General features: G+C 39.0%; 1 protein-coding gene across 1 annotated transcript in view; it reads left to right on the top strand.

Moving 5' to 3' along the window:
• The window catches only part of ISM1 (isthmin 1), a 757,871-nt gene that overhangs the window by 676,442 nt on the left and 66,070 nt on the right, over positions 1-15,359 (top strand). Inside the window, exon 4 of the mRNA XM_044056225.1 lies at positions 4,662-4,805. Within this exon, the coding sequence (XP_043912160.1) occupies positions 4,662-4,805 (144 nt within the window). The remainder of the gene's footprint in view (positions 1-4,661; positions 4,806-15,359) is intronic.

Below are 15,359 nucleotides of genomic sequence, written 5' to 3'. Positions count from 1 at the left end.
TCAAAAAAAACAAAAAAGTAGACCCAAGCAACACAGGATACTCCAATTTATTGTCACGACACAGGATAAGCAAAATCCCACACACTAAGCGCTTTTACCATATTACAATGTCTTCTTCAGAGTAGAGTGGGAACAGTTGATCCATACATTTATAAAGCTTGACATCACCTACACTCAGCCATTCATAACATGAAGTTTTATGTTATATTATTTAGTCATTAATATTTATATATATATATATATATATATATATATATATATATATATATATATATAAAACTTTTGCATTTTATATAGTAACTTGTTAAGATATGGATATGAAATGTATATATATATATATATATATATATATATATATATATATATACATATTATATATTTTTATAACATCTGAATGAATTTAGGAATAGGCTATGTATTGAAGTCTGCTTGCAGTATTAATTGTTTTCGTGTTATGATTGGCTGAGTGTAGGTGATGTCAAGCTTTTACATGTGAGGTTTAATTGTGAGAACAATTAGAGTAATAATGACCACTCTTTTCCCAGTCCGAAACAAGTTACAGTGACCTTCTCTACACACCTTTGAGATTTGACTGCATGGAGAATTTAAGAAATAATAATCTCACTGTTCCCAGTGCCTGCTACATACACACAAACACACACGCACACACACACACACACACACACACACACACACACACACACACACAAGCTATAACAACCTTCTGTGCACACCTATGAGCAGGGCCGGTTGCAGAACAGGTGGTCCAGGACAGAAGCCCTCAATAAGTTTGTGTCAAGCTCCATTTCAAAAACCTGAGTTGTGGGCTCTGTCAGTATCTAGATGTTCTGTGGTGCATTATATTTCTTATTTTTGAAAGATAATGACCTGCAGTATATAGATCATTATGATTATGCTCAGATTTTGGAGAAATGGCATGCTTGTTAAGCACCATTCTGACTTTAGAAAGATTCTTAACATACTTTTATTAAGTACATCTTACTACTGTTAAGCTCTAGTCGCATACTAGAGAATTAACAGCAATCACACCAAAAGAGCAATGGGAGGCTGTTAAACACTTCATGTGAACTCTTTTCTAAATTCAGACTAATGTGTTTTACAGTGTGAATGAAGTGTTTAACAGCTTTCCACCACTCTTATGTGATGGTTGCTCTGCATGCAGAGGTAAGTGTGTTACAGCACTACTTACCTCTGCATGCAGAGTTAAGTGTGTTAGAGCACTACTTACCTCTGCATGCAGAGTTAAGTGTGTTACAGCACTACTGCACTTTTTTCTCTAACATCTGAATATATGGCTGCTTGATCAAGTACCATGCAAGTGCAACATTATTTTCATTTGTACATCTATGAAAGTTCTGTACAGTCATTCCAAATACTTTTATTTACATCTTGTGTCATGGATATGCTTCTGTTATGGCAGTAGACAGCTAAAAAACTGCTCTTTTAGATCAAGAAGTGCCCATTTTGCCTTTCACCCCCTCCAGCCTTCAGCAGCCTCCAGCACCCTTGATTACTGCATCCTTTTGGAAGTCATTTACTCCGGGGAACTACCGCATTGTCAATATGCCTCTAACTTATCCACACCCCCACCAGGGGCAACAATATCCTAGATCTAGTCATTACCAATATGAGTGACCGGTGTTCCACACCTGAAGTCAATGCCTCATTGGTCCGATCCGACCATAAGCTAATTACCCTAGATATCCGCATCCTGCCTCCACCTCCCATTAAGGAAACCATGTTAAAAAATTTCTCCAAAGACAACTTCATGCTTCTTAAGACAGAAGTGGTGAACTTCATGACACCCATGAAGATGGACAATACAGTTATGACTACTGAATCCTACACAATTGCACTTTATAAGCGCTTACACGAGTGCATGGATCATGCTATCTCAAACAGAACCAAGACGCTATCCTCCAAAAAAAGGAAGCCAATCTGGTGGTCCCCTGCCATAAACAAACTGTACAACAGAAGGAAGAAACTCTTGCAAAAGAGAGTAAAATCTCACGAGTGGAGGAGCTCCCTGGTCAGCTTCAATAAGAAGCTGCGATCCCTGATTAAATCCTCCAAAGCTAGTTACGAAAACAAAATCACCACTGATTCTAAAGACAACCACAAAGCATTCTATAGCTATGTCAAGAATCTCAATGGCAACACTTAGATCTGCCCTGAGTTACAGCACAATGGCACTAAATATACAGACCCAACTGATATTGCCAACATCCTGGCAGATAGGTTCAGTGTTAACTTTACCCCCCTCACACCCTGTAAAGAGCCCATCTCTATACCAGAAGAATACAAAGTTCCTGTAATCACGGCTGCACAGGTAAAAACCACACTCTCCAAAGCCAAGAACAGAGCATCCATGGGACCAGACAACATCCCAGGCTGCGTTCTACACGAACTAGAGAACGAACTGGCACCCCACCTAAGTACCATGTTCAATCATACAATTTCCTATTTCCCATCCAATCATCAAGATTTTTCTTGAAGAGTGCTAATGAGGAGCTTTGTTTGATATAGATAGGTAGTTTATTCCAGAGTATGGGAAGTCTCTGGGACAGGAATCTATTCCTCCGGCATGTTCTGTTTATTGTGGTGACAAGGTTTAGGTCCCTAGATCGTGTAGCTTGGAGGGATTGGTATTTCTTTAAGTGGAGCATGTCCAACAGCTCTGGGTTTGACATAGCTTTATATGTTAGGCAGAGATCACTTCTGAGTAGGCGATATGCGACAGAGTAAAGCTGGAGTTTTTTGAGACGGTCTGCTTAGGGCATCTATTTGAGGCCAGTAATCCTCTTTGTGAGGTATTTCTGTGGCCTTTCTAGTTGCTGTAGATGTCTTGTGAGGTACATAACAAAAGGGGCATTGTACTCTGTAATGGGTCTAATGACTGATGAGTAGAGGGGAACAATGACCTCTTTTTTCCTGGATGAGAAACGTTTTGGGATGAGGTTTTCCACATAGAAGGATTTTCTGACTACTGTGGCAATGAGATTATCAAATGAGAGATTACTATCCACCTGTGTCCCAAGGTCTCTTATCACACTTTCTGTGTTAAGTAGACTACGGCCTATATGGTAGTTCATGGGTACAGAGTTTTTACCAATAGGGATGACAATGCACTTTTTGGCATTGAGCTTGAGGCCATGGCTTTGACACCAGGCATCTGTCTCAGTGAGGCCCTTTTGTAGGATGTCCACATCGTTAGGAGTTTTGATTATGGCTCCTAGTTTGCAGTCATCTGCGAACTTTGTTAGCCAATGACCTTCTGTGCTAGTCTGTACTTCTGAGAAGTAAATACCAAACAGGAGGGGACCTAGGACTGAACCATGTGGTACTTCACTTGTCACTGGTCTGAAGTCAGATTTGGAGTATGCTACTTTCACAGTGTGGTTTCTGTCAGTGAGCCCGTTGGCAACTCATCTTGTGACATAGGGATTTATACCTAGTTTAGTGAGTTTATCTATAATTTCAGAGTGGGGGATGGTGTCAAAAGCCTTGGCAAGATCTAGATAGGCTGTGTGAACCACCTTACCCTCATCTACAGCTTTGGTGACCGCTTCAAAGAAGACTATAAGGTTTAGGAGACATGATCTGCCTTTTACAAACCCAAACTGGGTGGGATCCAGAGTTTGGAGATTACCAATGTCATTGTTTATAAGTTCCATAATGATACATTCCATAGCCTTGCAGACCAGGCTCGGCAGGCTAATGGGGCGGTAGTTCCCAGGATCCGTGGTGGCTCCCCCTTTGTGGAGTGGGATAACTGTCGCTGTGCACTATTCAGTGGGCACAAAGCCTGAGGTGAGGCTATGACTGAACATGGTACTTAGGTGGGGTGCCAGCTCGTTTTGTAGTTCATGTAGAACGCAGCCTGGGATGTTGTCAGGTGCCATGGATGCTGTGTTCTTGACTTTGGAGAGTGTGATTTTTACCTGTGCAGCTGTGATTACAGGAACTTTGTATTCTTCTGGTATAGAGATGGGCCCTTTAGCAGGTGAGAGGGGGGCAAAGTTAGCACTTTACCTATCTGCCAGGATGTTGGCAATATCAGTTGGTTCTGTATATTTAGTGCCATTGTGTTGTAATACTGTATTGTACCTGATTTGATGTGTTAAACAGAGCATTGTATCTGCAAGTGTAAATGCACGGCTGAAAGAAATGTGAAAAGGGGAACATAGTCACTTGGGAAATGAAAGGATGAAAAATGGAGCAAAATAGACAGCTGATTGGGGCTAGGAAAATTGTACAAATCTTCAGGAGTCAGCTGCACAACTCAAAATATTTGACATTTGTTTTGCAGGTTTGAATGTATTTTTTCCATTCTGAAATTGTGTTGCTGGTAGAATTTGCTTATTTTGAAGAAAACTTGAATGAATTTTAAGAGTTTTCACATATGACACCAACCTTAGTGAGTATCACAAGAACAGAGATGTCACAAATATTTTAAGTGCAACCTTTATTTGTTCTGAATAAAGAAAAAATAGCCAATATCTGCATAACTACACATGTAGGAAACTGCCCACAGACACAATGCATGCTAATGGCAAAGATTAAGCTCACACTTCTAGGGAAAAATGAACATTTTGGTGGCTTCATTAACAGTCTGCATATGTATTTATTTTTTCACACAGATTACATCGATGGAGAGGGAGACTGGAGCTCATGGTCAGTATGCAGTGTAACTTGTGGAAGTGGAAACCAGAAACGTACACGATCGTGTGGCTATGCCTGCACAGCCACGGAGTCAAGGACTTGTGACATGACTAGCTGTCCAGGTTAGTTCGACAGCAGTTGCAGTAAGCATGACAACAATTACTCAGAAGACAGGACATCCATCATTTCATCCTTGGATTTTACTCCATTCTTCTCTTATCTGTCTTCCCAAGATGTACCATCTTCCCAAGCATAGATAAAAGAGAATGTGAAAAGCAATAGTTAATCAGTATGTTAGAGAAATTCATGATCAGAGTCTACAGTGATACAGAGTAATTAAATCATACTCATCTTAAAACCATGTTTAGTGCAACAAATAATGCAGAATGCCAGACTAATCATTGGTTTGCTTACCAAGGTAGGTGAGATGGGTAAAGTTGATCAGGGAATAGGATTACTCTTAGTTTAGTAAGAAAATGTGGTTACAAGCAACTGCAATAGTAATGCTGAAACCTGAGCCACATCATCTAAAGAGCAAGACATGACAGTTACAAATATAACAGCATACTTGAAAGAAAGAAAATGCGAAAAGAGGGAATCATATTTGTTTCAAATATACTAAGAAAAGGATCGAAAAAAGGTACATAAGTAGCAACTGGGATGGGGCTAGGATAGATGGACAAATGTCTAATAGCCAGCCAGGATAGATGGACAAATGTCTAATAGCCAGCTTTGCAGGCTGGCATTTTTTAAGGCCTCCAAAACTGCTGTTTTCCCTAGACAGGGCATTGTAAGAGGTATTTCACTCTGTCAACTACGATTTAGTCATAATAGTATGAGGGATGCAAGGGGACCTCGCTCCTGTAATGGTGTTTGGGGAGCTTCCTTCCTTCATGTCCCAGACAGATTTCCTCCTATTAACAGACTTTCTTCTATCAGTATAAATACAACCTCAGGTCTGCCCTGGAAAGGGCTACATGGGTCTATTCAGTTAACAAACTACAGTCAGTAAATACATTTGTGGTGAATGCCATTAAACATGCTAAGTACATTGAGATGACAGTCCATCAAAAAACAACCTGATTTTCAGTGCAAAAGATTTCTGGTATAACATCATTTGGAACATTTATGGTGACCAAGATTATAATGTGATTGCAGAATATGTTGTGCAGCGATACAGATAAGCTATCTGCATTACATTAAATACCCGAGTTTCTGTTGAAATTAAATCCTTTTTTCTCAGAAGTCTAATGCACAATTTCGTTATTAAAAATCTGATACAGTTTAATCGCTGAAGTTCTCCCTGACCCATCCCCATGTGACATTCACTACTGAGTATTATACTGTAGTCTACAACTAAATATGGCTAATCAGGCAGGCAGTGTGATACTCATCTGAGTGTAATCTTTCATATTCTACAGATCTACATAAGTAATGCAATCAAATAAAACAATGAAAGGAGACACTCAGGAGTATGCCCTGTATAGATTCTCTGTCAGATCCATTAGCATACCTCTCAACCTCTTAGCACAAGAAATCTGGAGAAAGCCAAAAATAAATGGGGGGGGGGGGACAAGGGCCCCCAAAACAGGGACACGTTTTAAATATTGCTCTAATAAACTAAGAATGTTGTTATAATAAAAGGTTTTGTGTTACTACTGAGGAATATGAAGTCTGAAACTGAAATGTATGTCATTACTTAGTGAATTCAGTCTTCAATGAATTGCCAGAAAAACACAAATTTTATAAGGAACAGACCAAAATATGAGACAAATATCTGGACATTCTGCTAAAATCTGTACAGTTGAGAGAAATGCTAACTAGTAACATTTAATACAGAATATGTATGCAATAAGGTAAATTTATAATTATAGTTACCAGTTATGAAATCTTTATTTTTCTCCTCCTCTTACATATTAAAAGAATGTATATAATTTAAACTTGTCTGTTTATGCAGTCACTTAAGAATGCTACACGTTGAGTGTGTTTTTTGCCTGCTACTGGGCCACTGATAAAACTAATTCATGCTTTGCAAGCCCAGTGCTTATTTGGCTTAATTCATACATGTCAGTAAATGAAGCTGGGATTCATAGACAGATAATGCATACTACAGTGTTAATTATCATGTGCAATGGCCATACAAAGAGTATGGGCAATTCTAAGACAATGCACGATGCATGTCCTTTTAGCTGTGTGCAGCAAACACAAGAATATTAGCACTGTGCAAGTATGAAGCACTGATCTATGAATCCCAACCTGAATGTCTCTTTGAGTCACAGTTTATGCTCCTACTCCCCCCCCCCCACACACACATACTCATCGTTGAGACACTGGAAAAAAAAATTCATGTGGAGCAGCATAAATTCTCAGAAAGAACATGCAGGTAAGGAAAACCACCATTATTAGTTTTTTTTAAAAACGTGCATGAAATATACTGTCCTGGCACCTACCTGTAATGAACCATATTTTACCCAAAAGGTTATGTATCAGTAAATGTTCTGTATATGCACTATATATCATGCATTCTTAAAACTGCAGATGCGGTATATTTATAGACTTCATAATATTCTCCTTGAAGAGTTTGGTATTAGAGCTTCAGAGGACTAAATCTTATCTTTTAGCCTTCACCCACTATGACAGCAATTATAAGGTTGCTGCTTTCAAACCTCATTAGAAGAAACGCAGAATCATCTCCAACAATGATTATTAATGCTTTTCTGTCTCCGTGGGCTGCCAAGATGTAAAATGCGTGTTGTCATATTAATGTTTTACATAAAAAGTTGGCTAAACTCATAACTCTGGACATGTGATAGAAATCAAATTTTAAAACAGTGTTTTGATCTACGTGGAAAATGATGTGAAGCTGTTTTGATGTGGCTGCCTGCTTACATCAGTGAGGATGTTGATTATACATTCCAGCTGTCTTCCTTTATTAAATTATGTGGGGAATGCAGTGATTCTGCATACAGTGCACTTGTTTACTCATCTAAGATGACTAGACTAGTATAAATCACTCAAAATATCACAACAGACAAACTAACCTAGACGTGTACCTAAAGTGCCCACATAACCTACTTGTTTACTACGTGTACCTAAAGTGCCCACATAACCTACTTGTTTACTTTTACTGCATCACAAGCTGAAGACGGGAAACCATAATAGGAGGTTACAGCTCTAGTAAAGAAATTGGGGTATTTAATCTAACATAACTAGCATTCAGATTTCTCCTTGATACATTATGTAAATCAATATTTTGGTTTGGGGCAGCAGCAATGCTCAATCACAACAGAACTCTTGTTTTTCAGGCAGTGTGAACCACATACTAGAGCCACCAAACTGGAACCCAGTCAGCAGCAAAAAATAAATACATTTACTATACTATCAGAACTTATAGGATTACACTGATTATAACACTATTTAATGAAGAACATAATAGCAATGCTTACAGCAAAAATATTAACATATGATGATGCCCAGTCAGACCTGTCTACTCCTTTTGCCTTTTGAAGTGTCTGACATGGTCTGTAAAGCCTGACCTTCTGTGGCCCACCAAGTTTGTGATGTGCCAGGACTGTTAACACTCACTCACACTGGGAGATGTAATTGTATCATGCTGCATAACAACAGAAAGGCACACTGAAAGGAGGAACTTTAGGATCTATAAACCAACTTTCAGAAATTCTGTGGTTGTGACAGTGGAGCAGGAAGATAAAATGCCAACTAATAGATAGTAGGAAACGAGCAAGATTTACAAGTACCCCACACCTATATGTGTACACGCACAATCACATGCACACATGTAAACGAGCAAGATTTACAAGTACCCCACACCTATATGTGTACACGCACAATTACATGCACACATGTAAATGAGCAAGATTTACAAGTTCCCTACACCTATATGTGTACACGCACAATTACATGCACACATGTAAACAAGCAAGATTTACAAGTACCCCACACCTATAAGTGTACACACACAATCACATGCACACATGTGCATACCTACATAAAGACAAAATATTACTTTGTACAGCGTAATGTACTTATTGCATTCTTGTCTGTATCCTTCCCTTTAGAGAGTTGACTTGGGGAAAAATGAAATTCGAAAGATGTTAGGTTTATGTACACAGTAACATCCAACAATGACCAAATCCTTTCGACTTCTTGACTGCTGCCTTGGATCATGCTAATGAAATAATATGAACTTCCTGTCCTATATAGACCCCTAAATAGTAGTGTCAACTTAACAGCCTGCAAAATTTGGTGAAAAATTGTAGACAAATTCAAAAATGTATTGGGCAAAAAAAGAAAATTGCGAGGAAAGATATAATGTTGAACCCTGGGATCATTAGCTAAACTTATAGAAATTAAACTTGGCATTATTGTTGACGTACATAACTTTATTGTTATCAGGCTGTGTATTTCTATAGATTACTTTTAGAGGTAAATCCTACCTAGCCATAAGATATACTGCATCTCTTTGAAAAGTCATCTTTCAAATTGGCTTTCTATTAGACAACCATATCATTTTCCCAAACTGTGACTGTTTGCCCAACTTCCTGCATACACACACTGACTAATGGCTTGAAAACTATGCATACATACACACACACACTCACTCACACACACACACACACACACACACACACACACACACACACACACACACACACACACACACACACACACACACACACACATACACACATACGTACATCTGTGTGAAAGGATGGCAGGATGTGTAATGTTAATATGTTGTGTATACTTTGGCTTTAGTATCTATAGGAGAAATTGGGAAGTAATTTTCTTCGTTAGTAAGATCTTTACCATGCTTAGGAAGTATTACTATTTTTGACTGTTGAATGAGTGCCACTCTAAAACATGAGGCCCTAATTAGAATATGAGTTATAGACTTGCTAGGCTATTATTCACCTCCATCTCCTTGTTAAGGAAAAGATTCATTCACAATGTTATAAAAATGAAAAAATAATTTCAGTTTAAAAAGTCTTTTTAACAGAATAGTTTAACCATTGGCAAGCCATTTATTTTTACATGTTCCTCTTCTAATTAGGGACTTAGCCTCCCCCTGAATTAACTGGCCCAACTATTAGCCAATCCATGATTCTTATTCTAATTAGGGACTTGATCTACCCCCAATGAGTTGGCCCAAACTATAAGCCAATCAGGAACCATAGCCTTACCCCAATCATAAGGGCTGTTTTCCAGTACACCCCTTTGTTTAGACAACTAGAATTGTAATAGGTTTTCAGGGAGAAGTGTTGTATCTGATGAAGTCTGATAGATGAAAGTGCCCACTACTTTGAATAAACCAGACAACTTAAGGTTCAAAGAAGGATTGTTTTGTGTTTGTATTGCTTGATTTTGAGAGTGTGTCCATTTGGCTCTGGTTAGTTGTCTGCTTGGAAAATGCCTACAGAAATACAACAGTGGATTACTTTCGAACAAAGAGGCCTTTCCTTTGTTTTTATTTTTTGGTTTGAGGTGTGAGTAACCTATCAAGGGGGAAAATCTAGAGCCACCACTTGGTGTTTGACAAGACATAGAGGATCATTGCAATTCTCTTTATGGTTGCCATCAGCATTGGCAAGGTTAGCCAGTAGTCAGTTCTGTAGATAAAGGTGAAATCAGTGTCATCCCACATGACCATCCTTATAGCAACACATAACTCATTACCCTGATTTCCTCCTTTAAAACTGGTTGTTTTTTAATATCTCTTAACACTCTGCTTCTTTCTAGTACTGAGTCAAGACCTACACTGAAGTCTCCCCCTATCAGTACGTGAGCCCATTCCTATTCATATTTCTTACTTAAAGACCATGTTTAAAAGCACAAAACTTGCTTTTCAAACAAAAAAGTGTTTGCATGCATCTTTATGCTTGAGAGCACTTTTGTGTGTGAAAAGAAAAGTGCACTTTGAAGCCTTTAAATAAACATTAAGTTTTAAAATATTGCTTCTGAATGCGGAAGACTAAATTTAGTAAGCTATGTTTACGGCATTAATATAGGAGAGCAGGGAGCGGTTATGTCATTCCAGGTTCCAGCTCTAAATTAACAGTTTGGCAAAAGACTAATGATATGCATCATTATGCATGCAAACACTTTTTTATACAAAAAATAAAATTCATTTAGTACTTTTAGACATGATCTTTAAGCAAACAGAGAAGAAACAAACATGGATGCATCATTACTGGGGCTAAAGAGGCAACATAACAGCAGCTTAACATTCCTTGTGTTATGAACAGGCATCACCCACCTCTCTTCGTTGCCTTTGGCAGTATCAAACATTTCCCGTTGCAAGTTATTATTTAGAAAATTGCTACCTCTCTTTTTGATGAAGTAGCCTATCTGGCTATGAGATTAACCAATAGTGAGTTCAGACACTTGTTAATGGTTTTGGTGATCTTCAGTTCCTTGATAAAAAGGACAAATTTAACTGTAGAAATAAAACATTTAAAAATATCTAGTTTGCTTTTAGAATTCAAGTCTCTTGCATTTATGTTAAGTGCTCACAGAAATACAATTAAACACTATCAACAAAGTGAAAAGAAGCACACACTGAATAAAACTTTAAGACCAGAACTCAGAGCTTGGAGATTTGACGGGCAGTCAGCAAAGAGAACCAAGGCTCTGAACTACTGATGAGTTGCTTCCCATGGTACTTGGTTTGATTCCTTCTACCTCCATCTGAGTACTGTTTGACCCTCAGCAAGTCACTTAATCATAGAATGCCCTTTTGTCATCCCCTGAAAAGGAGTGTTCATGCTCACTGAGCCTACCCAATCAACAAATGAACTAAATAAAAATACACCAGTTATTGGACTCCATGAAAATATAGCTCAGCAATACCAATGTGGGAGTTATAGTAACTCTGTTATGTGAGATTAATGATAAGAACCAGTTGCAGACATAAAATCAATTCAATGATTTGTTCAACTTTTAAGGTGGTAACTAATGACACTGTCATGAGTCCTGGCAAAAAATGTCCTAGACTCAGCCAACCAGCACGCCAGCTAATTAATCTAGGAGGAGTTTGTCCAGTCCAGGTGTAACCGCAAAACAGTACTTTTGATTCTCATGTCTTGCCCCATTATCCTTTAGTGTTTTTTGCTTATTTGGAAAAGCTCCTTTTTGTTGTGTTCCCTTGGGAAAATTTATACAGTCCTTTCAGCTGACCAAGTACTGCTGGTTGTACTGGTTCCCTATTACGAGAGCAAAAGTCCGTTTAAGTGACACGTATTGCGCGAACTGGCATTACAGCTAACGTCCAAAACCACAAATTTGGAAATGTTGAATTACCATGGTTGACCCATCTGTGGTATAGCTCCATAAGGTAAGTGTGCAATAGATACAGACTGGTTAGGGTGCGGGTTAAGGTAAGTGCATAGATAGTTTATGTATGTAAGATTTAGTGTAGGGTTAAGAGTAGGGTTTTGGTAAATGTATGTATGTGGATTATTTATTTTGTTTGTGTATATTTTCATAGGGGAAGTGTGTGGTAGTTACGGACCTTAGGGTTAGGGAGGGGTTAAGGATAGTGCATAGATAGTTGTGTATGTGGGGTTTAGTGTACAGTTAGAAGTAGGTTTTGGTGCTTTACTTTAGGGTAGAAGTAGGGTTTGGTTAGGGTATGTATGTGGTTTATTTATTTTGTTTGAGTAGGTGGTATGTAGCGGGTGGTGGGGTTGGCCGACTATGACAGTTCGAGATTTACAATTTTGCGGTTTAGTGCGTTCGGTATTGTTGCGGCTCATGCAATTCATGTCGGTGTTTTGGTATTCGCTCAAAAGGAGTTTTGCGCTGGTAATATAGAACCGGTTGTACTATATAATGAGAGCTTCCAGGGACTGATTTGTTCTCCCCCAACCCCAATTTTCATGCCTTTCTCCTCTTGATCTGAGGGCTGGGTGAACCTATTGTCAGTTTTTACAATGAAGAGGTAGTGCCTTATCATGTTTCTTAGTGTTCTCTTTCAGCTAATCACATTCTCTGTGTTGTAGTCCAAGCTGTTATAGGTTAATGATGTCTGGTTCCTTGCTTAGGCATTAGTTGTTAGCTGTGTGTCAACTTTGCCTGGGGCCATTGGGCACTTTGATCTACCTGGCAACATGCATAGGTGAGGCTCTGAAACTTGAGGTAGGGAGGTTGTGGTAGACAGGGATAAGCTGGGAGTGCATACAATGTGCAGCTTGTCTTGCAGAAAAGACAGGGCATCTTTCAGTGTCTCGGGGAGCATTTATTTCTTGCCAATTAACCTGCAGAGTCTCTGGATCTTCAAATAATGTGGCCAGTCTGTTGTTGTAGCAGATAGACCTGATATTCACAAAAGCATCTCTGTGGAGCATCACTTCTTGACAGTAGTCTGGAAAGAGTCAAACTTTCTGCCCTTTGAGGAAGAATTCTCTGTCCTTCTTTGTCCCCTGTAGTATTTTCTCATTGTCTACAAAGTTAAGGAGATTTTCAACTACTTGCCCTGGGGCTTTGGTTTAAGCTTCAGAGAGCAGTGTGAGCTCTTTCATTGGTTATGACATGGGGTATGTCAAGAGCTTTCAGGAGAACATTCTGCAGTATTTGTCCAGGAGTAACATCCATGAATCCCACCAGGTGTGGATTATTCTTCTGATGACTGTTTTTGATGTCCTCTGTTTTCTGGGACAGTTTCTTAAGAGCAGAGTGATACTCGTGTAAAGCTCAGTGGACATCCTGAATCCTGAGTGGCTCCAATCACACTGTTGACTCCAAAAAGCCGACCTTCACAGCAAGTTGCTTGCTCTTTTCTTTGTTGCTTCTGGACATTTGTTTTAATTCTGATGTATCAGCCGATACACTGTTTATTAATTCATCTAGAGTACAGCTTCTCTTTCAGGACCAGTGGCACTTAGAGTGACCGTATGGAAGTCTCTATCATTGAATTAGTGGCAGGAACCATTTTTTTAAACTACATTATTGCTTGAAGATAGCCCAGTACTATGGCTGACTGGCCCCTTATTGCTATGCAGTTAATTGTTGGTTTGAAAGCAGAAAAGAACAAGTTTAGTGCATTATTACACTGAATTATATTGATCTGGTCATAGAGATAAAGAATTAAAATATTGCCATTGTGAAGACAAGCACCGGCTCTGGCTTTACTCATTTGTTGTGTTCACCTGCGCCCCTCAAGTAGTTTACTATTCCATCATTTGTTGACTATTCCATCATTTATTATGTTACCTGTGCCCTCACACACTACTATTCCATTATTTGTTGTGTTCACTTGTGCCCCTCAATCACTATTATTCTATCATGTGTCAGAGTTTTGTTTCCTCCTATTATGTCTGCCTATTGTTCCATGCCCATCAAGTTCACTCTTTTGTGTGTGTGTGTGTGTGTGTGTGTGTGTGTGTGTGTGTGTGTGTGTGTGTGTGTGTGTGTGTGTGTGTGTGTGCATGTGTGTGTGCATATGTGTATACTCTGGATGTCTTCCTGGGTGGCATTCTGTGCTTCCACTTCCCTAGCTACCTCTTTGGTCCTCAACACGTACTGCTTCCTATCCTTCCCATCATTCACGCATTTACATAATACATGTACTTATCCTTATTCTTTATGTTATCCAAGTACTCCTTCCACATAATCTTATTCTGTCCTTCTTTGTACCCAACTGTATGCACTCTTCCATACCTTATTCCCTGGTGAACAGTCTCCAGTTTTCACTTATTGTTTTTGAAATGCACCATTATCAGCTTAGAGCTCCTGCATTCAGCCTTCTTCTTCATGCAGATCTACATAGTGCTATGCATGCTGTCACCGACTAATTCAAATATGTCTCCTCAACCATCCTGCATTTATCCGCACTGCATTGAGCATGTCCTTAAGTCATTCATGAGAAGTAAAACACTCTTCCTGTACCCCTTCCTTTATTACTTCAAATAAAGATGATGGTTTGAATTTAAGATTCCCAGCAAATTCCATCCAACACATGATAGGCTGAAATCAAATATGGTGGGGAGTGTGGTATGGAAGAACAACCATGGAAGGCCTAGCCACCCAGTGGTGTGAACCATGTCTCTATATGATTGTTACTGTTGAAGAGACATCCAGAACCCATGTGTGAAGAAGTGAGAAGAATGGAGTTATGGATGGATGGATGGATCTACCACTTGATCAATGATATCTGGGAGAATTAGGTCTCCCCAATCCCAACTCTCTGCATTTACCTCTCCCAGATGTATTGTCTCTTCTATGAAATTGCAGTTGTAATAGCTATTTTACACCTTTTTTATGGTTTCTTTATTTTCCCCATGGCTGTACAACAAACAACAGAGTTATTATATATATAAGGGGATGAAAGATAGCGTCCAACACATGTGGGACATAGAGGGTCTTCCCCCTTTGCAAAGAAGTGATGTTTAAACTTATCTCAGCCACTACTTCAGTGGGTATGTCATTCAACAGGTTTGACTCATACGGTTGGCTGTTACTAAGTTATACGTTGACTAATAGTGATAGGACATGCAGTATGGATTGGTCAGCTCCTCGGTGCTCTTCTCATTAAATGCCAACTGATTAAGCTGCATCCATTAAATGAGTTTAAAAGAAAACCCTGTGCATACTGGAGGTTAACCCCAGATCCTCCCACTCAGAAGAATTCCCCACCTTTACCCCTTAACTAATTATAA

Source organism: Protopterus annectens, chromosome 1.part2 (assembly GCF_019279795.1).
Source record: "Protopterus annectens isolate FY-2018-M chromosome 1.part2, PAN1.0, whole genome shotgun sequence".
NCBI lineage: Eukaryota > Metazoa > Chordata > Ceratodontiformes > Protopteridae > Protopterus > Protopterus annectens.
The sequence above is the reverse complement of the archived record's forward strand: the minus strand, read 5'-3'. Positions and strand labels throughout refer to the sequence as shown.